Source organism: Nerophis ophidion, linkage group LG15 (assembly GCF_033978795.1).
Source record: "Nerophis ophidion isolate RoL-2023_Sa linkage group LG15, RoL_Noph_v1.0, whole genome shotgun sequence".
NCBI lineage: Eukaryota > Metazoa > Chordata > Actinopteri > Syngnathiformes > Syngnathidae > Nerophis > Nerophis ophidion.
Genome location: NC_084625.1, coordinates 17,979,848 through 18,007,320, shown reverse-complemented (window position 1 = coordinate 18,007,320; position 27,473 = coordinate 17,979,848). Strand labels below are relative to the sequence as shown.

Genomic DNA, 27,473 nt, shown 5'->3' with positions numbered 1-27,473 from the left:
CCTCATCGCAGGGCCAACACAGATAGACAACATTCACACACTAGGGCCAATTTAGTGTTGCCAATCAACCTATCCCCAGGTGCATGTCTTTGGAGGTGGGAGGAAGCCGGAGTACCCGGAGGGAACCCACGCATTCACGGAGACAACATGCAAACTCCACACAGAAAGATCCCGAGCCTGGATTTGAACCCAGGACTGCAGGAACTTTGTATTGTGAGGCAGACGCACTAACCGTTCTGCCACCGTGAAGCCCTATCTAAATTCCAAAATCCTCAATACATTTTGGCCTATACACTTCCAATACACTATTGTGGGACCTGTCGCACATACTTTATTAAAAATATAAAGAATAATAGAATGTAGTACAATTTTGCAACCAAGCAATAACCGTGAAAAAATACAAATGTGACCTTTTGACGAACATCATCCAGTCTCATTTTCTACTGAGATGAGTTGACCTATTTGCAAACTGTAGTTGGAAGAGAATAAACATTGTTTGAGTGTAAAATGTAGGCCAGCGGTTCTGCAGTGACAAACGGGGATTTAAAGCCCTGTGTGCCTGCACGGCCTAAATCTGCTTTTTGACGTCTAAAAACTGCTTTCATTGCCAGAAGTATTTCCCTGTTGTTACCTACAGTTACAAAGCTCAGTGGAAAGCGCCTGCTCATGAATGACAGTGTGCTCTCCCGCTGCCTCTATCTCGTTAGGACTCACATGTCTGCTGCTTTGGTTCCCGCTTGAACTAACGCTACAGTGCTAGTGAAGCACCATGGCAGTACTCCAGGTCAGCGACTTTTAGCTGGATGGATTGCCTTTGGATTAGTAACGCACTGCCCCTGGGAGTCTGTGGTGAGACGACCAGTGACGCTTTAGTTTTTGTTTTGTTTTGTTTGTCTGGTGCTCGTCATGTTGTTGATCACTGACCCCCTGCAATGGTAGTGTGAGTGATCAATGCATCAGTTTTGGTCTGTGCGCAGAGGTCCCAGTGGGGCTGCTGGAGGAAGCATTCCATCATCTCTACGCAGAGGTATCTAGGAAACAAGAGCGGGCCCAGCTGGGATGTCCTGGCAAGACTGACCTGCACAGGAATCAAATTATTCATCTTTTGTTTTCCTTTCTTTACACATCAGGCTCAGGACAAGAGGAAAGCTCTGGAGGAGACCAAAGCCTACACCACCCAGTCCCTGGCCAGCGTGGCCTACCAGATCAATGCCTTAGCCAACAATGTGCTGCAGCTGCTGGACATCCAGGCCTCACAGCTGCGGCGCATGGAGTCCTCTATCAACCACATCTCTCAGGTCAGACGCACACCAAAACACACCCTGGCCACACAAACCACGCTGTCACCCTGAATGCCAACCCCACATTTCTCACTTCTGCTTTTCTCTTTGACACAGACTTGTCTTGTTATTTTAGAATCACAGCCTGCACGGTTCCTTTTATTGCTTTTTCAGCATGACTGGCCGTGTGTTGTGCTGAAAGACTTTGCCTCTGTTTGACTTCGGGGACGCAGAGTCGCACCGAGGAACGTTGCCAACACATTTGTCTGGCAAAATTGTTCCCGTACAGCTCATTTTTCAACACAATTAGCCAAGGAGCTAAATTGGTTTGTTTTATTGGGTGCTAAGTTGAAACCCATGTTTAGTTTGGGTTGGGGCTATGGTTATTCCAGTACCTTAGGTCATTGTAGCCCTTTGAGACATCTGTAAATAAGGGCTATATGAGTAAACTTTTTTTGATTGATTGATTTTGTTCCCAACTGCAACGAATCCTGAGAGGTCAGCAAAGTAATCCCTTGAAAAGGAGAAGAAGAATTTGGATGTGTGACAAGACGCACGCTATCTCACCAACACTTGATTTGCGGTAATCCATTTGTGTTTAATCCTCAGTGGAAAGGTGTGTAGAACCTTAGTTAAGAACTCCGGGAACTGCAGGTGTGTCGTCATCCCACTTGACCACAGCATGTATACAACTCTTTTACATTGTATGCTTTGTGTTGATTCAACATAAAACATTCTGCCAAGGAGATTCTCACTGTGTCTTTTTTAAACCATGCAACAATGATCTTCGGAATTTGACAATACCTCGGATTTTAGAGCTAAAAACTCCATTGTTTGTCATCCGAGGTTAACTTGTGCTAAAATGTGCCTTTATTGGCTTCGATCAATTCTAGAACTTATGGGTTTTGATGAGAAACCTTGCAAAATATTCCCCTCGCCTCTTGCATGTGCAGGTAAATCCACCACGCTCATCCAATGAAGGCTTTAAGAGCTCAGACAAATCAAACAAAAAGCTTTGGTCAAACCCAGTCCCTGTTGTCCTGACTTCCCTCTATTTGGTAACGGGCGGCCACTGCGTCTTTAACCCGTCTACAAAATTCTGTTTTCCCTCTGACCGAGCTGTGTACGCAGAGTGCCTGAAATTCTTTCGGGATATGGCGATGTTCAGCTTTTCAGCCTTTTGGAAAGAAAGTGAGGCTTGTGGGACTTGAGGGCAAGAGCGCAGTGGAAGGCGGGCAAGATGATGGCAGACGAGCAAAGCAAAGTCCTAAAAAAAGGAACATTTGGACACTTTTCATGTGTGGGAGTCGCTGGTAAATAACTTTCAGGCCAACGTCTCAGGACTTGGTCTCCGTGGTAACCTTGGTCAAAATAATAGGATAGTGGCAGTTTAGTTTGAGCTTTGAGGAATAGTAGTTTGGCTGGTTTGAAACGGTAAAGAATAATTCTAGCATGGGTTGCATTTCAAGAATTTTCAGTAGGTGGATGCCAATAGTTTGAAAAGAAGATCTTCCACCTTGTGCTGCGTGTGAAGTGGCTGTAAAGAGGCTGCCAACAGTGAGGGCCTTGTGTGCAACGGAAGCCCCTGCCTCTCATTGACAACCTCTCTGTGACACGACCCCCAACGCATGTGTGTGTGTGTGTGTGTGTGTGTGTGTGTGTGTGTGTGTGTGTGTGTGTGTGTGTACTATTGGAATCGGTATCACTTTAGGTAGAAAAAACGTTATTCATATCTTTCCTTGTTTAAATAAATGATACAGCAGCAATGTATGTTCATTTCACTGCAAAGAGTATTAGGTATAAATTTAGGTCATTTGTTTAACTATTTAAGCTACATTTAAGTTACGCCTTCTACCCTCAGGGTCCAAAAATGATCTTTATAAAAAAAATAATGCAATAAAAAAAGTCACATAATCATGGACATATTTTACTTTATTAGAATATTTTATTTTTCAATGGGAAAAGCATAAAAAAAGGTAAACTCTGTAAAAAAATTAGGTGCTATGTAAGAGGTTGTTAGTACAGCTTAAACTGTGTCAATAATTGATAGTCGACTTATCGATACTCAATCGATGAATTTGTAGCATTATTATTTTTGGAGCAAATGTGGCCAAAAATAGGCACCTCTTACCCTAGGAAATGGTGTTTCTTACTATAGGGCCTATTGTTGTGATGGCTGCCAAAATCTATATATTTTTCAGTTGTGGTCTGTATTCAGTTATAATAAACTTGTTCACCACTTGTGGCAGTGATGACAATCTGAAACAAACAGTAGTCCAGAGCTAAAATCATAGAGAAGTTTCCTAAATGCAAAAAATATGACTAGAGTGGTGAAGCTGTTTTCACTTTAACTTAATTGATAGTTTAGTTAAAGGACACATATTATTATTAATTTAGTTACAAATAATTCATGTTAGCACCATGTAATAGTGTGTAAAATAATTTTTATTAGTTTTTGAGTTCCTCTTGTGTTGTATATTTGCATAGAAATTATTTTTGTAATCAGCCTGACTCAAGTCTTGATAATAATCTCTGTGATTAACACATCCTTTCATGTAATTTGACAAAGTTTATACTGTTAAATGTATGTTAGATATAATTATTGAATACAGTAAAATTTAAGAATAAGATTGCTAATTTAGTGGTAATATTTTTGTGGGGCCTGGCATCTCTGTAGTGGAAAAGTTGGGGTCCGTGCTCTAAAAGGTTAAAAACCTCTAATACAGCATATGAATTGGCCATGGGGAAACATATTGATATGGAAATATATCGCAGTGTTTTTTCTAATGATATCAATTTAGGGGTTTGTGTTGAGTAAGGCAGTACAAGAAGTTGACAGTTGAGTATAAGTGGTGTTATCTTGTTTTTTACGTTTATGTGGCAAAAAACTCAGTCTATTTTCTGTACAATTGCAATAATTGAAAATTGATCATTGAATTACATAGTTTTTCATTTAGTGTACATATACAATAAAAAATGCATTTTAAATTTTATCTGTGAACTATGTTGAATATCTCAATTCAGCACATTGTTTTGTATCGTGACTCTTGCATTGTAATAAGTGGGGTATCGTGAAGTATTTGCCGATACTGAGCCCTTACATGAATGGCCAAATTTCATGCAACTAGATTTAAAACGGACCAATTACCCACAGTGATACCTCAGTTTTTGTGAGCAAGCTGTTCCACTAACACCACATCACAGCAAAAACCCAAGTAATTTTTCCCAAATCAAATTTTCTTTTTCTTGACAGCCAGATATATTAACATGAAACATATTTTATAGAGAATAATCATAGTTTTTGATGCAGACAACAATGTGAAATACACCTAAATGACAAACGAAATGGATGGATGAACATTTAACTTCACTTTTACCTTTTTATTGAAGACTTGTTTGAGAAGAGGGAAGAGGGGAGAAACCACGCGGACGCCACCTTTGTGCTTTGCAATGAGTTCTTCCTTGAATTCAATAGTGTTTCTTGCTCTTATCCAACTGTTAGTTCTTTGCCCCCTTGGTGGCTCATTTGGCAGTTGTGCTCCCAAAAAAAAAAAAGCACAGAGACCGAGTCACCGCCAACACGTGGGATTTATTTTTTGGGCACTTTATTCCGTTGGCGAGAACAGACCAGTTTGTTTTGCACAATGCACAATTGTCGAAAAGCCAAGAGCACAAAAACAAATGCACTAGGGCTGGGTGATATGGCTGAAAACTGTATCACAATATAAGTTTTTTAAAATATTTTTCTACATCGGTCATCATTTATATTTTTTATGACCTATGGCAAATATGGACCAGAGAAAAAAGTATTAAATGTTAGCATTTTTATTTCAATTGTGCCCTTCCTCTGATTATGATCCCCTCAGCTATCACGGCAGAAAAAAGGAAATGTCAACACAACAGTGGTAAACAACGTAAACGACATTTTAAAATCACAATGAATGCTTAACAATAACTTCTTTAAATTAAGATGCAAAAATAAGGAATATGTATGAAATGCTTAATACAGTGTAACAAAATAGTTTGAAAATGTAAAGATGGAGAAACCTGAGAACATGTTTTGCAAATTTACTGACAGGAAGTTATATGGTCTGTGTAACATTTACCTTGGTTCATTCTGATTTAAGTATGGAAATGAATTTATATATTTAGTTGTGTGGCAATTATTATATAAATATTAATTAACCAAATTATTTTTAAGTAGCACATTTTCTATATTGTATTTATTTAATTCATACAGTCTTGCACTGTAGTTTCTACCTGGTTTTTCCGTACATCTGAATAGGGAACCAACGCAGGTTAGGAAAATAATAAGCGCGACGGAGGACTAATATCAGTTTTGAAAAAAATCCAAAGAACTACCATACTGTTGAGGTGACTTTTCCTGTTTTATTGGCAATTTATTGGCTCTCTGCAGATGTCATTTTTACTTTCTTTTCTTACTCTTTGCAGAGAACCCACAGCAAGACGGCCCAACCAAACTTAATAGTTGATACTGTTATGCGATTGACTGTTTAGTGTGTCTATCCCATTGCTCACTGATCACTTCCTGTTTTGCGAGGTTACCAGAGGGTGAGTGCCTTCGTTCATGCAGCAAACCTTGCTTCATTCTTTCCGGTTTCTTCCGACCCCCAAAAAAATATATATATTTATATCGAACATTTTATCAAATGCTTTTTTTATATATATATCGATTCTATCTTAAAATATAGATATCGTTTTATCAGCCCAGCCCTACCACTCATTTTATGTTAAATGTTCCTCAATTGTTAATCAGGAGAGGGTCTTTATCCCTCACTGAAGAGACTCAATAACCTTCTTTTTGATGTTACTTGCTCTTCAAACTTAAGCTTTACAGTTGCCACGCCTGCTTTGATCAGATCTATAATATGCATGTCTTTGTGTGTCGACGTGAACACGACCAGGATTGTTCAACCCCACAATTTTCTACATGTTTAAATAGCCGTGAACGCCCTGATACTGACCAACCAACGTTTTTGTCTTGTTTTGTCTACACCGCACTCGTAGAAAACTCCCCTCTGAGCTTTGTTGGCAAGAACAAACATGAGCAATATATCCGTGCGTGTCTCGTGACATCATTCAGGAAGGAATGAGTGAGTCAGTCTCAGGATGTGAGGAAATGGCAACTTGAATGGGCTTTCTTTTTGTATGATCAAGATGCAATTCTCGCCAGTCTTAACGTTGTCCTTTGTGTATGCACTCTTATGCTTGATATTGTAAAAAAGTCTCCTTGAAACTAACCTCCTGTGATGGTTCGAGGCGTGCTCAGGTGCTCATTGAACCGCCTCGGCTGTTCTCACCACAGTGATAAACAAAAAGAAAATTCAAATAAGTGATTTACATATACTGTTCTTGTAATCCTTGTCCAAAACGCTTGTTCAATTCTTAGAGGGTCTCAAAAGTATCTCGAAATCTGTCTTCCATAAAGACTGGTTCATTGGTCTACTCTGCCACTCATACACACATTGGTATACAAGCTCCTCACATAATAAGTAGCCTTTTTGGAAGGCAGACTACAAACTGTGCACTGCTACCTTTCTTTTGTTTTGTTTTTTTTGCTCCACTGACTTTTTGTTTTATCCCTGTCGATGTACCAGGGAGGAAGGGAAACCCGTCTCAAAGTCCAGAAGCTTTTTTTTTTTTTCCCTCTCCTGACCCCAATCTCCAAATGTGTCTGGTGGGAAGCTGTCAAGTTAGGTTTTGTGAAAGGTTTTGACATTCCACTACTGGCTTTTTTTCGATTGGTCGTGCCGCTGAAGATTTATGGCCGCTTGCTGCTGGTGTGTGCACATGCGTCTGTCAGTTTGACCTTACTAGTCCTGCTCTACTTGCGACATCCCCCTCAATGAAGTCGTGTAATAAATTGTTGGAAGTTGCAGTCGTGAAAGAAATTAGGACACCCCACAGTGTTAAAATGTTGTCATGACTGATATTTGTGGCACCAGATGCAGTATACAGATAACCTCAATGTTTAACAATTAATAGAACTTTTGAAAAACTAGTTTTCTATCAGTACCCTCTACTCTATATAGCTTGTAAAAAATTGTGTTAAAAATTAAACTGATCCTGAAGGTACCTAGTTATTGTGCAATACTAAGATATTCAAAGACGAATAGCTAGTTGGCAACTAAGGTGTTATGTACATAGAAAATCTCTATTAGAATCCATAGGCAATTGTGTACTATCATGAGGAGAATCCTTACACATTTCTATCTATATATTATTCACGGTTACAAGTGGCCCTTTGAGGCCATAACTGCGAAATGGCCCTCTAATGAAAGCGAGTTTGACACCCTTGTGTATAGTTGCAAACATTTAAAAGCTATTGAGGCTATTATACATGTACAGTATTTTACAGCAACCAACAGCGGGTACGATAAATTCAGACCCAACTATTTTGCTGCCAGAAAGTCTCATTGGCAAGTACATTGGATGCAGGACTGTTATTAATATTTGCATTGTATTGTTTCAAATCCATCCATCCATCCATTTTTACCGCTTATTCCCTTCGGGGTTGCGGGGGGCGATGGAGCCTATCTCAGCTACAATCGGGCGAAAGGCGGGTTACACCCTGGACAAGTCGCCAACTCTTCACAGAGCCAACACAGACAGACAACATTCACACACTAGGGCCAATTTAGTGTTGCCAATCAACCTATCCCCAGGTGCATGTCTTTGGAAATGGGAGAAAGCCCGGAGGAACCCACGCAGTCACAGGGAGAACATGAAAACTCCACACAGAAAGATCCCGAGCCTGGGGTTGAACTCAGGACTACTCAGGACCTTCCTATTGTGAGGCAGATGCACTAACCCCTCTTCTACCGTGCTGCCCTGTTTCAAATCCAAATTAGCAAAATTGTGTGCATCAATATATATTTTCCCCCTCAACTTTCGGTCCCTTAGGAGCTTCAGGATTGACTGTCATATGTTAGCACGCTCCCATTTCTTTACAAGGAGCAGGAGGGCACACTTGTGAATATGTTTAGCTCTGAGCTTCAGGCTATATGGCACAGAGACTGCAGTACCTTCAAAAGATTACATTTATTTGCCGCTTTCCTGACGAGCTCCTGACGATGTCGTTCCCAGACGGTGGATATCCACAAAGAAAAGGTGGCTCGGCGGGAGATTGGGATCCTGACAACCAATAAAAACACGGCAAGGACCCACAAGATCATTGCACCAGCCAACATGGAGCGCCCGGTGCGGTACATCAGGAAGCCCGTCGACTACACGGTACTGGACGATGTTGGCCACGGAGTCAAGGTAAACATTCTTTGGCTATCTTCTCTCTCCTTTCTTTTTCCCTGTATTTGATGTTTTATCTTCAGAAGGCGCACCCTTCTGACCCCACAGCAATATGTCTGTGTGGGTAGGTGGCTATAAACCAACAAGAGATTACATCATCCTGCTTTGAGAAGGGAAAAAGGGCTGTATTCCTAGTGTTTTAGAAAATGGCGGCATAAAGGCACGGGGTCAAAGCTGCCTTTTGTAAATACATTACAGGGTTTGAAGAAGGTTATCCGAGGTTTAAAGGATTTGTAAAACCATTCTCAGTTGGTGTGACCTCAGAAAAAATGTCCGTCTACTTTCACTTCCTTGTTGCCTTCAAGGCTGGTTGGAGAGGTCACTGGGTCATGCAGACTCCCGAATGGCTTTGGGGGCACCACCCCCTGGAGCATCATGTGCCCCATCCATCAGCCAATCAATGCAGCTGTCAGAGCAATTGGGTTAGTGGTGGCATGGCGGAGCTGTAGTGTTACGCCTTTGAGTCATGTTGAGAACTTTTTGTTGTGGTTTTATTTTATATTCCCGCACTTTTTTGTGGATAGCTGCAAAGGGTCAAACTGGATGTGGATCTCTGCTCTCTCTGAGCCTGATCTCTTTGAACGTCTTTATGAAGTAGTGAATACTGCAGTTGTGAATTCCACCATACAGCTGCAGCCCACTCTCAGGCATCCATGCATGCCGCAGACCCGACAGCCAATCGATTCATTCATAGCGTAGCTTGTCATGGCGGCCGTGTAGACTGGCTGTCTTTACTTACCGACCAGGATCGATGCTTGAATGGGACTTTAAATGGTGTTCATATGGTAACAGTTGACTGCAGTGTTTATTTTCATCAGATATTTTACGAGTGAAGGGTCCTTGCTGCATAATTTTATCAGAGAAAAGGAGCTTCTAAGGGAAGAAGGCGGCGGTAACTATCAGTAGATCTTGGCATTTAGAGCGTGACCTAGATTGTAAACTAGATCTGGTCATCCGCTGCTACCCTCTTGTTGAACACAAAGTGGTTTCTCTCTAAACACCCTCAAATGTTGGTATTTTGTGCCTGCGATGCTCCTCGCTCAAAAGACTGCTGGGAATGCTGCATTATTGATAAGGCGCTTGACTCAATCAACCTTTCTGCTCCATGGCTTCTTGTTTTCCATCTTGTGACATTTACAGAGTGGTCCACATCTATCCGAAGGTGAACTCTTCCCATTATTAAAATCTTACTTGGGCGCGGCCCTACTATCTAGCTAAATATTTACCGGACGAGGACTCGTTCTTCTGCTTGTACTTTGACTTCTTTTGTGGCCATTTTGACATGCCCTCTTTTTGTCTCTCTCTCGCCCCTTTCTGCTCCCCCTCCCTCGCCCACACTAAGTGGATGAAAGCCAAGGTAAGTCTGCCTTGTCACATGACCCATTTTGCTGTCATGTATGTTTTAATAGATTCTCCCTTTCACAATAAAAACCCTGTTCGTGATCGTTTCTAGCATCCATTGGATGACAACATAACCCCCCACCCCACCTCCTTAAACAAATGTTGTATACTTTACGTCCATTAATGTCCAGTAGTTTACTTTGAATTGATATTGACTTTCCAGAAGCTATACTGTCTGTACATCAGGTGTGTCTAAAGTCCAGCCCGGGGGCCATTTTTGAATTACCATATTCCAACACAATAACACAAAGCTCAGATAAAGGCTCTCTAAATATACTTAACTGCTTAGCCTATTTTGACCTGCATTGGTTTGTTTTTAACATGTAATTAAGTAAACAAAATGATCTAATAAATAAACTGGCCCCCCGCATATTTCACTTTTTGTGTGTGCGGCTTTGGTGGGAAAAATTGGACGCCTCTGTTATATACACAGTACAGTAGAAAACCTCCACAATGACATCCTGTACCTCCACCAAGGACCAACAACCTCATGTCAGACCATCTTTTATTTATTTAGCGTAATGCATTTCTGTGATGAGAGTACCAGCGCACAATAATATGCACTGTTGTGTGATATGAACAATATCGATATAAATGATATAAATTTAGCTTCCGATGGAGCTTTTATTGCTGTGCATACATGTTGACACATTCTAGCTGTATCCTGCAAATTTTATAGTAACAAGTGAACGAAGATGTCCGCTAACATGCCTTTTAAAAGTGCAGCCTGTAAATCTCTGCACCTCGCCTCAATAATGGTAAATAAACCTAGGATGGATGGATGTTTTCAAGATTAGGCAAACACATTGGTTAACAGAACAGGAACGCTGACGGGTGTTTCTTGCAAGTAGCATTATCATTGTAGAACGAGGAATAGTAACACCTGCTTCACTACACATCGTAGGACCATACATTAAAACATAACTAACCGCTATGCTAGAGTTATTGACTGTAAACACATTTACACACACACACACACACACACACACACAGCACTATTGGCAATGGCATGGCACTTAGGATTTAGGAAAAACTCCTCTTGTGGGGCCTCCACACTGGAAATTAACCAAAATTAAAGGTATCTAAAAATATTATAAATATACATAATACATTCAAAAAATAGTTTGAATATTAATTGATTTTGTTACATCGCCATTCTGTTTTTGGTCATAATTTAATGCTTCTGAGTGTATGGTATAGCCAATATTACTTAGTGGATCCATCACCAAACTTGTAGTATAACCCAAAACACATTTTAAGTATTGACACAACAGAAGAATTAATGTTAATTATATGGTATCAGAAGTGTGGAACCATATTACAACAAAAAGTAATGAGCTATTGACAGTAAATTAACTAGATTGATAATAGTTTTTATAAAAATAATACTACTAGACATGACGCAATATGTTACCGTATATATCAACAGGCATATTAGGAGCCTTTGTAACATGTTTTGAAATAATTATATTATTTGGCATATAGATTTTATTGTGATATACAGTATACTGTATATCAGTATACTGTATATCAGAGGCGGCAATATATATCGTGATATATATTTTAGGCCATATCGCCCAGCCCTAATCTATATTATGGTGCATCTTAATGTACTGTAATTGGAGGCATTTTTTGAGATGACGTGAATAATTGATGCCCGGCATAGATTATGTACAAAAGAAAGTCGGTGAAAATGTGGAGCTGTATAACACAACTGCCTTGGCGGAGGTACTGATGTCGGACACAAGCCGTGTCGATAGACCCTACAGGTTTCTAACCTGCACCAAACATCTGGTAGCCTTTACAATAGTCTTTTAAACAGTTTTCTCTTTCTGTCTATCTCTCTCTCTCTCTCTCTCTCTCTAATATTTCTCACCACAGCAGCACGGAAACAATCAGTCAATCCGAGGAGGGACGCTATCGCGGACCAACCCGCCGACGCAGAAGCCACCGAGTCCACCCATGTCGGGGCGCGGCACGCTCGGGTAAGACTTAGTCACCCCTAACCCTATCATAAACATTTAAATATCTCGTTCACAAGCTTCCCTGAACGCACCCCTTCACTGGTTTCAGTTTTCTGCATCGCTCCTGACGTTTGCTCTTTTTGTGACCGCTGTAGGCGTAACACATCCTATAAAACCTTGGAGCCCGTGAAGCCCCCGACGGTGCCCAATGACTACATGACCAGCCCGGCCCGCCTAGGTAGCCAGCACAGCCCGGGGCGCACGGCCTCTCTCAACCAGAGACAGCGCACCCACAGGTAAAAGTCACGCGTGCTCTGACGCACCAAACTCAACCAAGTTGTTGGATCTATGCAGAGAGAGCTAAATACTCTTTTAAAGTCAATGTAAGGTTTTTGTTGTTGTTTAGTATTTATTTTCTGTGCCGTTTTTTTTTCTACTTTTGCAACAAATAAGGAAACGGGGGAATCCGATAAATATGTTTAGCCACTTTACACAAAGGGATTAGCTTGGATAAACCCAACTCAGGCTAATTGGCTGCGAGGGGACAACGTTTTATTGTTCATTCCGGAGGGTCGAACCCCTACTGTGTGTGCCACGAGCGCCCCAGGGCTCGACTGACATGGATCAAGGAGGAGAGAGCGGGGGGTATGATGAGGGGGAAAGTAGGATAACGAGATGTACAAGGATGGGAAGAGGGGGCGCTTGTTCAACGGGATGGAAGGAATCAGAGGAGAAGGATTGGTGGCGGTTTGAGGGGTTTTGGGGGCGTGTTCGTCGACAGGCGATGAGAGGTTGAGGGGAGAGGGATCAGTTCAAAGTGAGGATGAAAGCAAAATAGGAGCAGGATCAAGGCAGAGAGAGGAGGATGGGGGTCTATTGATATGCACGCCCAGGGGTCAAACTGGGACTAAATCTGCTGATGTCTTCCAATATGTACTCTGTTTTATTGATGGCATTGCAGCCATGTGAAAAATATACTAAATGTTAAAATAGATTGGAAGACATGCTAATACAGCTCTGCGATAAAACGATAACTACCGTGTTTTTTGGACTTTAGGGCGCACTTAAAATCCCTCCATGGCTTAAAAACCTACAGTGCTCCTTAAAACGCGGTGGGCCTTGTGTATGTATTAATTCTGGTTGTGCTTACTGACCTCGAATCAATTTTGTATGATACATGAAGTAATTGGTGTGACCAGTAGATGGCAGTCACACATAATAAATACGTGTGGACTGCAGGTTGACGCCTGTCTTGTAAATGATGCTTGCAAATACTGGTAAGCAAGCAAGACCAAAACTTTGATGTTTCATTGAGAATATAGAACATTACACCCGGCGCTCAAAAATCTATCAAAAGGTTTTAGTACAACTTTGTTAAGCTATGAAATCTTGATGGAACGCGGAACATTACGGGCACCGTAATTTGCTTCAACATACGGCTATTATTATGGCGTGTGTGTATTTAAGGAACCCAAAATGACACTATCTTACATATAGTTTCGCAAAATTATGTAAAACCATCTTTGCTTATTGGTACCTGATGGTGTATTTGGGATCTACATAAGTCTTGAAAATGTGCGTGCGTTAACCTTTGTAGTCGACAACGTCATTAATAAGCTTTTTTTTTGGAGCGTTCATCCTCTGCTGTTGCCATTTCTAATATAAGGAAGCGTATAGTTAGATTGTATATCTGTCAGTACACTCGCTACAGAAGCGCTAAAACTACAACAAAAATGACGGGGAGAAGGCGCCGTCAAAGTGGAGGGACGTAAATAAGACCACCCACCAAACGGCGCATCCCGAAGGGACGGTCCGAGAGGGATATGACAATGTTCTGTAAAACGTAATCTATGCAACATTTTGACCAAAAAACACAATTACATGTTATGTTGACCACAAGGAAGTGTTTTAAATGTAGAAAAAAAAAAGACCTAACTCCATTAATGCGCCTTATAATCCAGTTTGCCTTGTGTATGATAATAGACCCTCATCAACAGTGCGCCTTAATGGTTTGAAAAATGTTACATTGTTAGTAATAAGAGACAATTTTGATAGTATTATTTAGTAAATGTTCTAAAATAATTAGCCTGCTAGAGACGACGGCAACAAATGTGGCCACGTTAACAGCTTTGTATTGTATATATCTTTATCTTTAATATGGCTTTATAATTATATTCAACAAAAAGTGTCCAATGTTCATAATGAATTTAAAGACATATCAGAAGTGAGTTTGTGTTCATTTTAATGTAATGTGCGTCTTTATATTACACTCTCTATGGGGAAATGACGTCACTTCCAGATGTGTTTTGCCCTGTATATATCATCTATGCATCAATATGGTGATACATTACATGCACAATATATATATTATATTTAAAACCAGGGCAAATTAGTATGGAGGAAATTGTTGTTTTAACTGCCTGTTCTTGTCGCAAGGCGCACACACACGTGTACCCCTGGATGAAAAAAAACAAACACTCAAAAGTAAATAACTTCATGTTGTGTTGTTACACTAGTTTGAAAATATGAGGGATGGCGTGGCTCAGGTGTTAGAGCGGCCCTCCAGCAACTTGAGGGTTCCTGGGTCAATTCCAGCTTTGGCCATCCTAGTCACGGCCATTGTGCCCTTGCTCCCAGTGCCGCTCACACTGGTGTATGAATGGGAATGAATGTTTGGTGGCAATCGGAGGGGCAAACTGGCAGATATGCTTCTGTCAGTCTAACCCAGGGGAGTTGTGGCTACAAATGACCACCATCATAGTGTGAATGTGAAGTGAATGAATGATGGGTCCTCAGTTCTCATAAAGCAGTCTGAGTGTCTAGAAAAGCGCTACATAAATCTAATCGATTATTATTGTTAATATTATATTGTTGCACCCGGTACAATGCAAATTGTTGCTCGCGTCTGGATGTGTGCTCACGCCATTTGCATCTAACGCTCCAGTCATCCACCTGTGTACATGTAACTTACACAATAACATTAGCTTTAATAAATAGCTGTAAGCAAAGGGACATTTATTAAATGGTAGTGTATAAATATTGTACAGTCAGATACTGTACATAAAGGCTGTTATTTTAAAACAGTTATATCCGTAGATTTGTCATGTTCAACCCTTGACAAAAAAATATTTCAATCAAAAATAGCCCACTGAGGTCGTCACATCTTCCTTATTAGCAATGTAACATTTAAACCTGACAAAAATAGTGACTTCATCTGTATCCTGACACATATCGACTGAAATATATTGTTATATACATATCGCCCAACTCTACATGCTAGCATACATGTAACGCAGAAATCTTCAAAGTTATATAATCATTACACAAATGCTCAAAGACAAATGAACAATTAAATGTTTTGCTTTGTGACGGCCATATTTTTAACCAACCATGTTCAAATGTTACACGCATGTGCTTGTCAGTCCATTAAAGCTGTGTAGCAAATGTGTTGATTTGTTTAACACTCTAAAGCAGGCCCTAGTCAACTGGCAAACCGCGGGCCACATCTGGCTGCCGAAGCTTTTTATTAACCTTCTGAACATCACTCAAATAGGTTTGATAAAACCATTATAACTAGGGTTGATCATGTATGCAGTACTCTTGCCACCCTACGTGGGCAACAGTGTGTCACAATAAAGCAGCAGTGGGGTGAGTAGAAGAAGACTACCCGTTCAATTCTGGGAAAAAAAATCTAATTAAATTGCAAAAATCTGACTTTTAGCAACGACTGGACAACAAAGTATGAATGTTCTACTCCGAGCAAGTGCTCCAGTCATTTTTCTGGCGGACCTTTTAAGTGACGGGCACATTGAGCCAGACAAGCAGCAACAATGCTAGAAATTCCAGTATATAAGCTTCATCACAAAACTTGGTCAAAGATTTGTAAGTAAATATAATTTGTGCATGAATATATTTAGTTTGTTTTGGATTGAAATTGCTGACTTTGTAATGTATTTTGTATTTGTGGTCATGTTGTTTTATATGTTAAGTAACAATCAAACCTCGTTTAATACATGTAGTGCTAAATTTGACCAGTACAGGGCGACAACTCTAATAGTGATAAATCACATACAAGGTTTGGTGTGTGAATGTTGTCTGATTTCTGTATGTGTAAACATTTGTAGTTTATTTTGTGATTATACTTACACTAAACATTCCATTTTATTTAGGTAAAATACACAATGACATTATTTATGTAAAATACACAATGACATTTCATCTATCCATCCATTTTCTACTGCTTATTCCTTTTGGGGTCGCGGGAACAATTACATTATTTATGTAAAATACACAGTGGATGTCTTACAAACCAAAATGAAGGAAGAAGTGTAAAGTAATCAAAGAAAGGAAGGAAATAATTCAAAAGATGGAACATCAATCAACCTCAAAAATTGGAGCTTCTTTTTTTCACAATGTTAAGTAGCTGCACATGCTGGAAACAAGTAGCAAGGGCAGAATAATGATATTGTTGACAGTGCAGTGTGAAAGCCCATGTATTTATTTTGTAATTACCGGTAAGTAAAACCAGTCTCAATTTAATATAACCTGCGAAGACACTTACTGGCGAAATATCCACATTTTGATGTCCAACCCCTGAGCCCTTGGTCTTTTGAAACTGCGGCCGTCTTCATTATGTAGTTGAATAGCCCTGCCCTAAAGTCACAGTGGTTTTTTTTTAGAGATTTAGATTTGTGAGAAATGTATGGGGATTTATAACGGCGCCGCCATGTGGTGTATTTGTCAGAAGAATAATAGCACAAGCGACACAGTAGGGGTGCATGTTTTGACAAATATTCACCCTTTTGTGTGCAGCCTGTTAGGAGTGAAGAGTTATCCTACACATATACAGAGTCAATGTTTGACATACTTTTATTTCTGTCCCCCTTTAGCGGGAGCAGTGGGGGTAGCAGCAGCCGAGAGAACAGCGGCAGCAGTGGCATCGGCATTCCCATCGCAGTGCCTACTCCATCCATTCCCAACTCTGGACCTGGTGAGTTTCCACTTTGGTTCATTTACACATTAATGTAGACATCATGGATAAACAGTGATGCAGTACTTGATAGTATTTGGCAGCAATTGCATCCTCAAGTGATATTTGGATAAGATGCAGGTTTTTATTTTTGAGCAGATAAGACGATATTTGCTAACATGATGTAGCAGAAAGTGTTGCATAAAGCCTGTTTACCAGATGAGGATTATGCAGACCCATTGTGTTCCAAGTGCATCTGATTCTGGATGTGAGTGTGTAAATAGGCCAAGCTGCATTAAAGTTTGACAGGAGAGGTGGCCCACATTAAAGCATAACTCTGCGTCACAGTCCTGTTTGACTTTGCCCGACAACTCCGTATTGAAGAGTCGCTGCAGGTTTGTGCAGCGGCTCTCTGGCCTCAGTGAGACGGTCACCATGGAAACAGTCCATTCTTACACGGCAAACCGAAGCAAGTCTCCTGCTGCCTTACAAAATGTAAAAAAAAAAAAAAAAAACTCTCCACAGTCTTGTCCATGACCTCCCCTCCGGGCGTGCCTCCCCCGCCTCCCCCAACTCCTCCACCTCCTCCTCCTCTTCCTGCTGTGGCCGGATCCGGCCCCCCACCACCGCCGCCTCTTCCTCCTACCATAGGTGAGACCGTTCGACCTCCGCCGAGGTGACCTGTGCTGTCAATCATCGTGGTCATCGTGCATGGGTCACTGGGTTTGCAGCTCAAACTGACAATCTGGGCTCTAATCAGTCTGACTCTTTGTGGTGGTGTTGGTGGTGGCGCACTCTTCTTTCTATGGCACGGTACCTACTCCGCCTTTGAATTAAATTGATCTCAAGCATCGGACCTTCCATACCCGCGTTTGATCGCGTCTCCCGTTACGACTTATGCTTTCAATGCGCCGTGTTGAAGAGGAGAGCCGAGTTGGTACTGTGCAGTGGAAAAGCACTCTTAAATAGCTCTTTGGCCCTCAGTGGCCTAGTGGTGAGAGTGTCCGCCCTGAGATCGATAGGTTGGGAGTTCAAACCCCGACCGAGTCATACCAAAGCCTATAATAATGGCACCCATTACCTCCCTGCTTGACACTCAGCATCAAGGGTTGGAATTGGGGGTTGAATCACCAAAAATTATTCTCGGGCGTGGCCACCGCTGCTGCCCACTGCTCTCCTCACCTTCCAGGGGGTGATCAAGGGTGATGGGTCAAATGCAGAGAATAAATTTGCCACACCTAGTGTGTGTGTGACAGTCATTGGTACTTTAACTTTAACTTTGAAGGGAGCCACTCCTTTTAAAGAGCTGTTCAAATAACTGGCTCGATATAAATGTTTTTATTTTTTTTTTAATAAAAGAAACAATCACTAGTATCACTTACATGACAAGCTTTAGATCAGAATAATTTAATATACACAAATATTACATTATTGGTGGGAATTATTCTGAAATATTGACCAATTTTTTTGTTGTTGCTTTTATTGTAAACATTCCATAAGACGGTGTCATATTTCCATGCTTTGGCAGTGGCATAATTAATTCTATTTGTCCCTTAACTAAAAATTACTTGTTTTATTTTAACAATATAAAAAAAATACACAAATAATGAGTAAGAATTAAATCCATCAATAACATTATAAATAAAAATTGTATAATAATTAAGACAAAATATAAATGTGACTACAAAATTGTAGTACTATAACTGGGGTGTGTACGCATAAATTACTACCCTTTAGAATACTAACTCCAAATAAAAATAAATTAATACAATAAAACAAATATAATTAATCCATAGCAATAATAATTAAATATATAATTTTGTCTGTGTATGCAAAAAGGGTTTTTCTTTCTTTTTTTCATTAAAAAAGTTTTCTTTAAGTAGTACTCATTTTGTAGTCCAGTTGCCAGTTTGTTGGCAAGCATGTGGACAATTGCCGATGCCAAATTTGCATAAAATATGGCTCCAAACGAACACCTTACAACTGGAACTCAGTTCTCATCATTCACTTAAAAGATCCGTTCAAAAGACTCGACGCAAACGTGCATCTCCAGTCTGAGTGTGTCTTAATTGGCGCACTTGCATACTTAAACTTTGAGTGCATAAGTGTGCTTACACTGATAAGTATGGCCATCAGTACACATAAGCATGAGTGATGCACAACGGTAGCAACCTCAACACAATGTAGCGTCCTCGCGAGCTGCTAATGTACCTCCACAGTTTTAATGTAAACAGTGATGGGCAGATGGATACAAATATTGACTCGTCATTAAAAATAAATTTCATTTTTCCTATAGTTTACTAACTTAGGCAATTCGTTCTTTGACACAGGAAGATTTTAAGGACAGAAACTAAAGAATTTATATCAGAGCCAAGAATACTTTTGCTTCTGTTTGTTTATGGATTTAATTTATTTTTATCTCAAAATATTGTATAATTAAAGGGAATAAAGTAGTAATTTTAAAATCTTAAAATATTTGAAGTGTTAGCATTGGTATGATTAATACTGCTCCTGTAACTACTTGGTATTGATTGATATTAAAATGTTGTATTTTATTGGTGTAAGGTATTCAAACAATCGAATGATAAGTGATTATTATATTTTAGAGTAGATACTGTAGAACCATGTTGCAACAGAAAGTAACCAGATATTGGCAAGGAGATGAATATAAGTTTTGATAAAAAATATGCAACTACAAAACTATGCAATGTTACCACATACGTCAGCAGCCTTTGCTGCCTTTACAACCTGTTTTGCAATTCTATTATCATTTATATGCCAAATAATATATTGTGATATGTTGATATATTGTTATCGCAGGTGGCGACAATATACATTTTGGGCCATATTGCCAGTCTTTAAATCCTGAATCCTCAACATGAACACACTACTGCCTAATTTCTCTTGTTATATTCTTATTTTTACTGTTGTTTTTATTCTTATTGTTGCTTTTTATTTGTATCATATTGTAATACTTTCTATTTTATTTCCATTTATACCCCCATTATTGACTTTTTACTTACTTTTAAAATAAGATCTCAATTCTGTACACTGCTGCTGGAATTTTAATATTCTAGAGGGAACTCTCCTGAAGGAATCAATAAAGTACTATCTATCTACAGTGGGGCAAAGTATTTAGTCAGCCACCGATTGTGCAAGTTCTCCCACTTAAAATGATGACAGAGGTCTGTAATTTTCATCATAGGTACACTTCAACTGTGAGAGACAGAATGTGAAAAAAAATCCAGGAATTCACATTGTAGGAATTTTAAAGAATGTATTTGTAAATTATGGTGGGAAGTAAGTATTTGGTCAACCATTCAAAGCTCTCACTGATGGAAGGAGGTTTTGGCTCAAAATCTCACGATACATGGCCCCATTCATTCTTTCCTTAACACGGATCAATCGTTCTGTCCCCTTAGCAGAAAAACAGCCCCAAAGCATGATGTTTCCACCCCCATGCTTCACAGTAGTTATGGTGTTCTTAAGATGCAACTCAGTATTCTTCTTCCTCCAAACACGACGAGTTGAGTTTATACCAAAAAGTTATATTTTGGTTTCATCTGACCACATGAAATTCTCCCAATCCTAGGCTGTATCATCCATGTATCCATTTTGGTGTAAGCATGGGGGTGGAAACATCATGCTTTGGGGCTGTTTTTCTGCTAAGGGGACAGGACGATTGATCCGTGTTAAGGACAGAATGAATGGGGCCATGTATCGTGAGATTTTGAGCCAAAACCTCCTTCCATCAGTAAGAGCTTTGAATGGTTGACCAAATACTTATTTTCCACCATAATTTCCAAATAAATGCTTTACAATTCCTACAATGTGAATTCCTGGATTTTTTTTCACATTCTGTCTCTCACAGTTGAAGTGTACCCATGATGAAAATTACAGACTTCTGTCATCATTTTAAGTGGGAGAACTTGCTCAATCGGTGGCTGACTAAATACTTTTTTGCCACACTGTATCTATCCCTCCACTTTTTAGCTGCTGGTGCTTCTTGTGGTTCCACCCACTGTGGTCTAAGGGCCACCCCCTCCCCTGAGACCTTTTAGCTCCAAAATATGAAGAGAAATCTTTTTACCAACCTCCTGTTCCTCCCTGGTTGATTATCATTTACTGTCTTGATTCATGTGTTTGGGTTCTTTTCTCTCTTTAACCCACCCTTTTCCTCTTGTCTCTCTCTCTCTCTCGCTTCCCTTTCGCTCTGTCGGCATCTTTTCAGCCGTAGCCCCCGGGCCCGGCCTGGGCCCTGCCCCGATGTCGCAGTTCGGCACCATTTCGCGGCAGATCTCACGGCACAACCCTGCCAACTCCTCCGTCTCCATGGTCTCGGCCACGGGCACCTACCGCCGAGCGCCGTCGGTCACGTCGCAGTTCTCCTTGCAGCAGCAGCAGCTACAACTGCAGCAGCAGCAGCAGCAGCCACAACCGCAGCAGCAGCAGCCTCACATTAATGGAGGCATACCTGCTTACAGCCAGAACTCAAGTAAGGAGTAAAGCAACCTTTCATTTTGTCATTTCTTGAATACAATTTAAAGCTCGGTATGTTAACGATGACTTAAATCATCAACCTAATGTAACATGAAAGTGTTGTAATTCCCGTTACATCCACTAGAGGCAGTTGATCCACATTTTCCGAATGACTAAATCCATCTTTAGATCCAATCAGTTAAAGCAAAGAATGCAGCCGCTTGTCACGGTGCTGCCCCCTCGGGGGCCGGAGTAGGATCACATCTACTTGGGTGCTCTGTCGTCTTTTTGGTGACTGATTTGGTTTCTCTTTCTGTCGCCTTCTGCTGGCCTTCAGTGTCTATCGCTCCTCCTCCTCCCCCCATGCCCCAGCTGACGCCACAGATACCTCTGACTGGCTTTGTGGCCAGGATGCAGGAGAGCAGTAAGTGTGGATAGCCCCATCATCATCATCATCATCATCATCATCATCATCATCATCATCATCTTCCCAGACTACTCCCTCATCCTTCACTATTGTGTGTTCAGCAACTCCCAGCATGCATTGCGCCCAGCCTCTTTCACTCCACTCTTGTTAGCGTCCCCCTATTCCCGCTTGTGTGCACTGTGACTTACGGTCAAGTTTATTTAGTGCAGATTCATCCCTATTATGTTTACAGTGCATGGTTGACTATATGTGCATTTAAAGGAAGGTGTGGCGCCCTCTGTTGGTGAATACACAGTCACTCTCCGACCACAACACCCCACAATTTAATTTAATGCAAAATATAGTATATACAGTACAGGTGCGGTTTCAATGTAAAAGTTATGATTTCAGGGGTTGATTTTGCACAAAAAGACCAATTTAATGCTACAATGTTAAACTTTTAGATATTTTTTTTTCAATTTAAGAAATCCTGAATTTGTTTTTTTTTTCAAGCTGTAAGCTAAAATCATCAAAATTATAAGGTAATACATGTTTTTAATATTTCCCTGTGTGTAGTGACTACAGAATCTAACTTTTTTAATTGAACAAATGAAATGACTCAAATTTATTCAGATGCATTGGTGAGCGTAATGATTTAAGTACGTTTATTAATGTGAATGCACTGGGAAATAATCACCTCAAAGACTTTCCAGTATTGTGAAGTTTTGTTTTTTATTAAAACTTTGTGATTTGCAAAGGTAATAGTTTTTTCCTCAAAATGTCTATTGCCTAAAAACTATTTTGTCTCACTAAAAAATGAATTAAGTTTGTGACTTGTATTAAGTTTGGGATAGGCTGATTGGTAACACTAAATTGGCCCTAGTGTGTGAATGTGAGTGTGAATGTTGTCCATCTGTGTTCGCCCTGCGATAAGGTGGCGACTTGTCCAGTGTGTACCCCGCCTTCCACCCGAATGCAGCTGAGATAGGCTCCAGCCACCACCCACGACCCAAAGAGAGACAAGCGGTAGAAAATGGATAGATATTTCAACTAGAAATTACAAATATATACTTGGTGGGATTGAGTTATTCCAGTTTGCAATCTGGGTCTAAATAGCAAGGCTGTAAAAGTTGATCCATTAACTCCATTAACCCAGTAGTTCTCAAATTACCACCTCCGAAAACGCTTGTCTCTCCAAGTACTGCCGTAATGACAAACATTAAATTACAGTAACATAGTATGCATATATATTAATTAAAAACAAGGCAGAGGTTTCATTTAAAATTATATTTCTAATTTTGTCCACTAACATTACTGCGATGAGGTAGCGACTTGTCCAGGCTGTCGCCTGCCTTCCGCCCGATTGTAGCTGAGATAGGCTGCAGCGCCCCCCGCGATCCCGAAGGGAATAAGCGGTAGGAAATGGATGGATAAACTTCTTGGTAATTGAACCACATAACTTAAAAGTCAATCTTGTTTTCATTGAGGGCCACATGGCCGTAATGGCCGTCTTCAGTGGGACAAGTTTTTTTTTTTTTTATGAATTCAAATTATGCGAACGGATAACCTGTTCAACTGTGATCAATCTGAAAAAAATTTATTTGACAGCATGTAAAAAAAAAAAAATCCCCTCTTATTAGTACACGAATGCTGATGCACTTGATTATAATTTTTGATGTACAAATTGATGGAAAACTTGCTTTAAAATCATAAGTATAGGTGACAAACATATTAAACTATTTTCATCTTCATAAAAATATGTTTGTAATGCAGTATTATACTTGGCATGATTTGATATGAAAGTTAAAAACATATGCATTTTTTTCTGTCAAAAATTTAAATATTGAATGCATTTAGTTAAAAAAAAAAAAAAGTGTTTTATGCAGACATTTTTTCCAGGCTTTCACAGGCCACCTGAAATGTTTGACATTTGTTGATTAAATTATTGTTGGTGTTCTTAATGAAGTTGCCCTTGGTTAATAGAAATGTAGGAAATGAGTTATTTATATTGACCAAAATATTAGATTTTAATGCTTTTTTAAGTTGTTATTACGTGCGTAAACGTAAACTATTTAAGCAGAATATCTCTACTAAACTGGTAATTGCATGCAACCTGCATGATTAGTAGTGATCTAACTGCATGTTTTGCACGACATTTTCGTCATCCTCCAACCCCTTATTTTTTTTTTTTTATAAACATGATACTGACATGTTTTTGTGTTCCTCGTAGTCGCAGATACCCCCACCCCACCACCTCCGCCGCCGCCGGATGAGATTCCCATGTTCGACGACTCCCCTCCGCCGCCCCCCCCTCCCCCGGTGGACTACGAGGAGGAAGACGCGTCGGTCGTCCACTATAACGACCCCTACGCCGACAGCGATCCCCAGTGGGCGCCCAAAAACTACGTCGAGAAAGGTTTGCGTGATAAAGTCCGCTGTCAACCAAAAAAACAAACACGACTGAATTCTCTTCTTTTATTCTTTCTCCCCAGTGGTGGCCATCTACGACTACTCCAGAGACAAGGAAGACGAGCTGTCCTTCATGGAGGGCTCCATCATCTACGTGGTGAAGAAGAACGATGATGGCTGGTACGAAGGAGTCAGCAACGGCGTCACCGGCCTGTTCCCCGGCAACTACGTGGAGAGCATCATACACTACGCCGACTGAGGTGCCGCTCAAACTTTGCCAGAATGTTCTCTCCTTCCACGGTTTGCAAGTTAAGACGACAACGTCTCGGTTTGTCTTATTTCGGTGTTTTCTGGGCGGGTGGGCGACATCTTAATGTGGAACATTTTCTTAGCAAGTCTGCCTGCTCCTGCGTGTCAACAACCGAAAGATGGCGTCAGTATTGGATCTCTCAGAAGGTCACAACGGAGCCTCAGGTTGTTGGCCGTCTCCTTTTGCTGTAAATCCAGTGAATGTCCAATGATTACGATCCTTGAAGCATCATTCCATCTCGACACTTCCTTCCTGGTTGTGGCGGGGCTTTTTTTTGTAAGCATGCGAACCTTCACAATATTACCTTCAGTTTGTTATTGCCATTATGTTGTACATTTATTTTCCGTGTTTTTTGTTTCGGAATTTGTATTGCTGTTGAATCACTGAACTTTTAAGGAGACGCAAAGGGAGATTTCAGAGCCTCAAACTGAAACAAGGGGTGCTGTCACACTCGTGCTCTTTTCACTCCATTTAAATCCACTTCAAGTTCCCTCATCATTTTGTTCAGGTGTGAACGCAGTAAACTAATCCGGGTTGACATCTTGGCTAACGTTCTCTGTAAGCATGTTAACATTTAGAACTTATGGTTAAGAAGGCTTGTGACGTCACATTTCGTCATCTATAGTAGGAATTCAAACTTGTGCTTTTTCGTCGCTGGAAGTAAGAAATTAGAGAATTTTTTTTGGGAACGAGCCCTCATGTCAAAGCCTATACGACAGGAAGTAAACATAATGAAACCGCCTCATCCGGTTAGATAGCAGCAAGCACGTCGCCCGATTGCCGAGCGTCTATATTTATTTACAAATGTACTGTATCCGGCTAAATTTTTATAAACTAGAGGGACGAGTGGTAAAAAAAAAAATGGATGGATAGATAATTACAAGTAATCGACTTGGTTTTCATGTGTCTGGTTTCTAACCGTTTTCCCCCGGACACTATCTTCCGGTGTGCGGTATTATTGTCCAATAACAGAGGAATGCACGCATTCATGTCTGCTTGGATTTTTCGCCACTATTAGAGAAAAAATACATGCCGATAGAGGGGGGAAGCTTTATTACATTTGTGAATAAGCACCCAAACATTCCGCGTTTGAAGAAAATTCTTAAATTAAACAAACACTCTTTTTAAATAACTTGATGTGCTGCCATGATAAAATCTCGTAAGTTCCCACTCAGGTGTTTGCCATCTCAGACCATGCCTTGTATCGTTTTGTCACATTTTTTGTTTTTGCTTTTGTGAATCTTCCAACCAACAAATTCATACTCGGTGTCTTGGATAGTGAAATTTCTCTGCCCTTCATTTGTATGTAAAATATGTTGATTAAAAATAATGTACAGCCTTTTATAATAAACAATTATATGTACAACAACATGTGGTAATTGATTGGGTGTTCTAACTGAACATATGGAGGTAATGACAGGTATGGAAAAAATGTGTTTTTATTGAGCAGTACTTGCATATATTAAGGCTGTTATTGTTGCAGGACACTTGGCGGAGCACATGACATAATAATGATCCTTTCAAGTGTGCATGACAAGCTTCGGTCGGGTTTGGTAAGTACACACATTTGGGTTACAGTACAGTACGCGGCATCATAGCTCAGTGCTTTGCCAATATTTCCTTGACTATTTAAATAACAATAAACACACACTTACACATTATTTGTACACCTGCCTTGTATTGTGTACTGTGTGCCTCGCATGTACGTTGATGCGACTCACTCTGGTGTACGTTGGTAGAGGTAGAAAGAGTCACAGGACGTCATTGATTGACGTCTTCACACTGATGTCCTGCCTCGCTGTAGCCAAGGCAGTAGGAGGGCGTTAGCTGCCACAATGTGAGGCGTCACTTGTCTCTGGTGAGCACCATCTCGGTGAGCCTGATTAGGGCTTCCCGCTCCGCCGAGGGCCGCAACATGCTGATTTGTCTGATGGCCTCTTGGCAGTAGCGCTGCGCCAGGAAGTTGGTCTGCTGCACGCCGTCGCTCTGTGCGGGAACATTACATATTTTAGTGTCAGTTTAAGCTAATTTGCCTACATTTTACTTGTATTTTATCCAGATTAGGGATGTCCAAATTGCAGCCTGCAGCACATTCTAAAAATACTATTATGAAAAACAAAGTAAAATAAAGGAGCAAATACTATGTGTAAAGTAACAGGCAAAAATGTTCATCTTGACACTAACTGTAGATTCACATTTTTTTTCCCCAATCCAGTATAAATACAGACAACTTCCTGCTTCTCAAAAAATAATACAGATAACCCATTAACTTATTTATATCTAAATGTATTCTGTGCACATGGACACATTTCTTTAGGGCAGCTTCTTTAGCAAAGGCTAGTAACAGTGCATTTCATTCGTGCTAGGAAGTTAAAAGTTAAAGTACCACTGATAGTCTCACACACTAGGTGTGGTGAAATTATCTTCTGCATTTTGACCCACCCTTGTTTCACCTGCTGGGAGGTGAGAAGCAGTGAGCAGCAGCGGTGGCTGCGCTCAGGAATCATTTTGTTGAATTAACCCCCAATTGATGATGAGTGCCAAGCAGGGAGATGAGTCCCATTTTTATAGTCTTTGGTATGACTCTGCCGGGGTTTGAACTCACGATCTACAGATCTCAAGGCGAACAACTCAATCAATCAATCAATGTTTATTTATATAGCCAAATCACAAATGTCTCAAAGGACTGCACAAATCATTACGACTACAACATCCTCGGAAGAACCCACAAGGCCACTGAGCAGGTTTAAAGTCAACATTTGCAAATTCGGAGCATTTTCACCACCCCCGTGTTCGTTTTATTGATGGCTGCGTTGGATGTAAAGAATGATATCCGCTTTCTATACTATCCATTATTAGCACTTATAGTTTTTGTCGCAGTAAATCAGCCATATACAATGTTTTGTTATACATTTATACATGGTCACTT

General features: G+C 40.4%; 2 protein-coding genes across 4 annotated transcripts in view; one reads left to right on the top strand and one right to left on the bottom strand.

Moving 5' to 3' along the window:
• The window catches only part of abi1a (abl-interactor 1a), a 44,634-nt gene extending 18,721 nt beyond the window's left edge, over positions 1–25,913 (top strand). Inside the window, 11 exon segments of the mRNA XM_061921621.1 lie at positions 1,131–1,298; positions 8,388–8,564; positions 9,949–9,963; positions 11,889–11,992; positions 12,127–12,267; positions 16,861–16,961; positions 17,466–17,591; positions 21,172–21,435; positions 21,757–21,843; positions 24,056–24,241; positions 24,318–25,913. Coding sequence (XP_061777605.1) covers positions 1,131–1,298; positions 8,388–8,564; positions 9,949–9,963; positions 11,889–11,992; positions 12,127–12,267; positions 16,861–16,961; positions 17,466–17,591; positions 21,172–21,435; positions 21,757–21,843; positions 24,056–24,241; positions 24,318–24,493 — 1,545 coding nt within the window. The 3' untranslated portion in view covers positions 24,494–25,913.
• pdss1 (prenyl (decaprenyl) diphosphate synthase, subunit 1) overlaps positions 25,559–27,473 on the bottom strand; it is an 11,444-nt gene continuing 9,529 nt past the window's right edge. For all 3 annotated transcript variants that reach the window (XM_061921625.1, XM_061921626.1, XM_061921627.1), the window contains one exon: positions 25,559–26,530. In XM_061921625.1, coding sequence (XP_061777609.1) covers positions 26,390–26,530 — 141 coding nt within the window. In that variant the 3' untranslated portion in view covers positions 25,559–26,389. The remainder of the gene's footprint in view (positions 26,531–27,473) is intronic.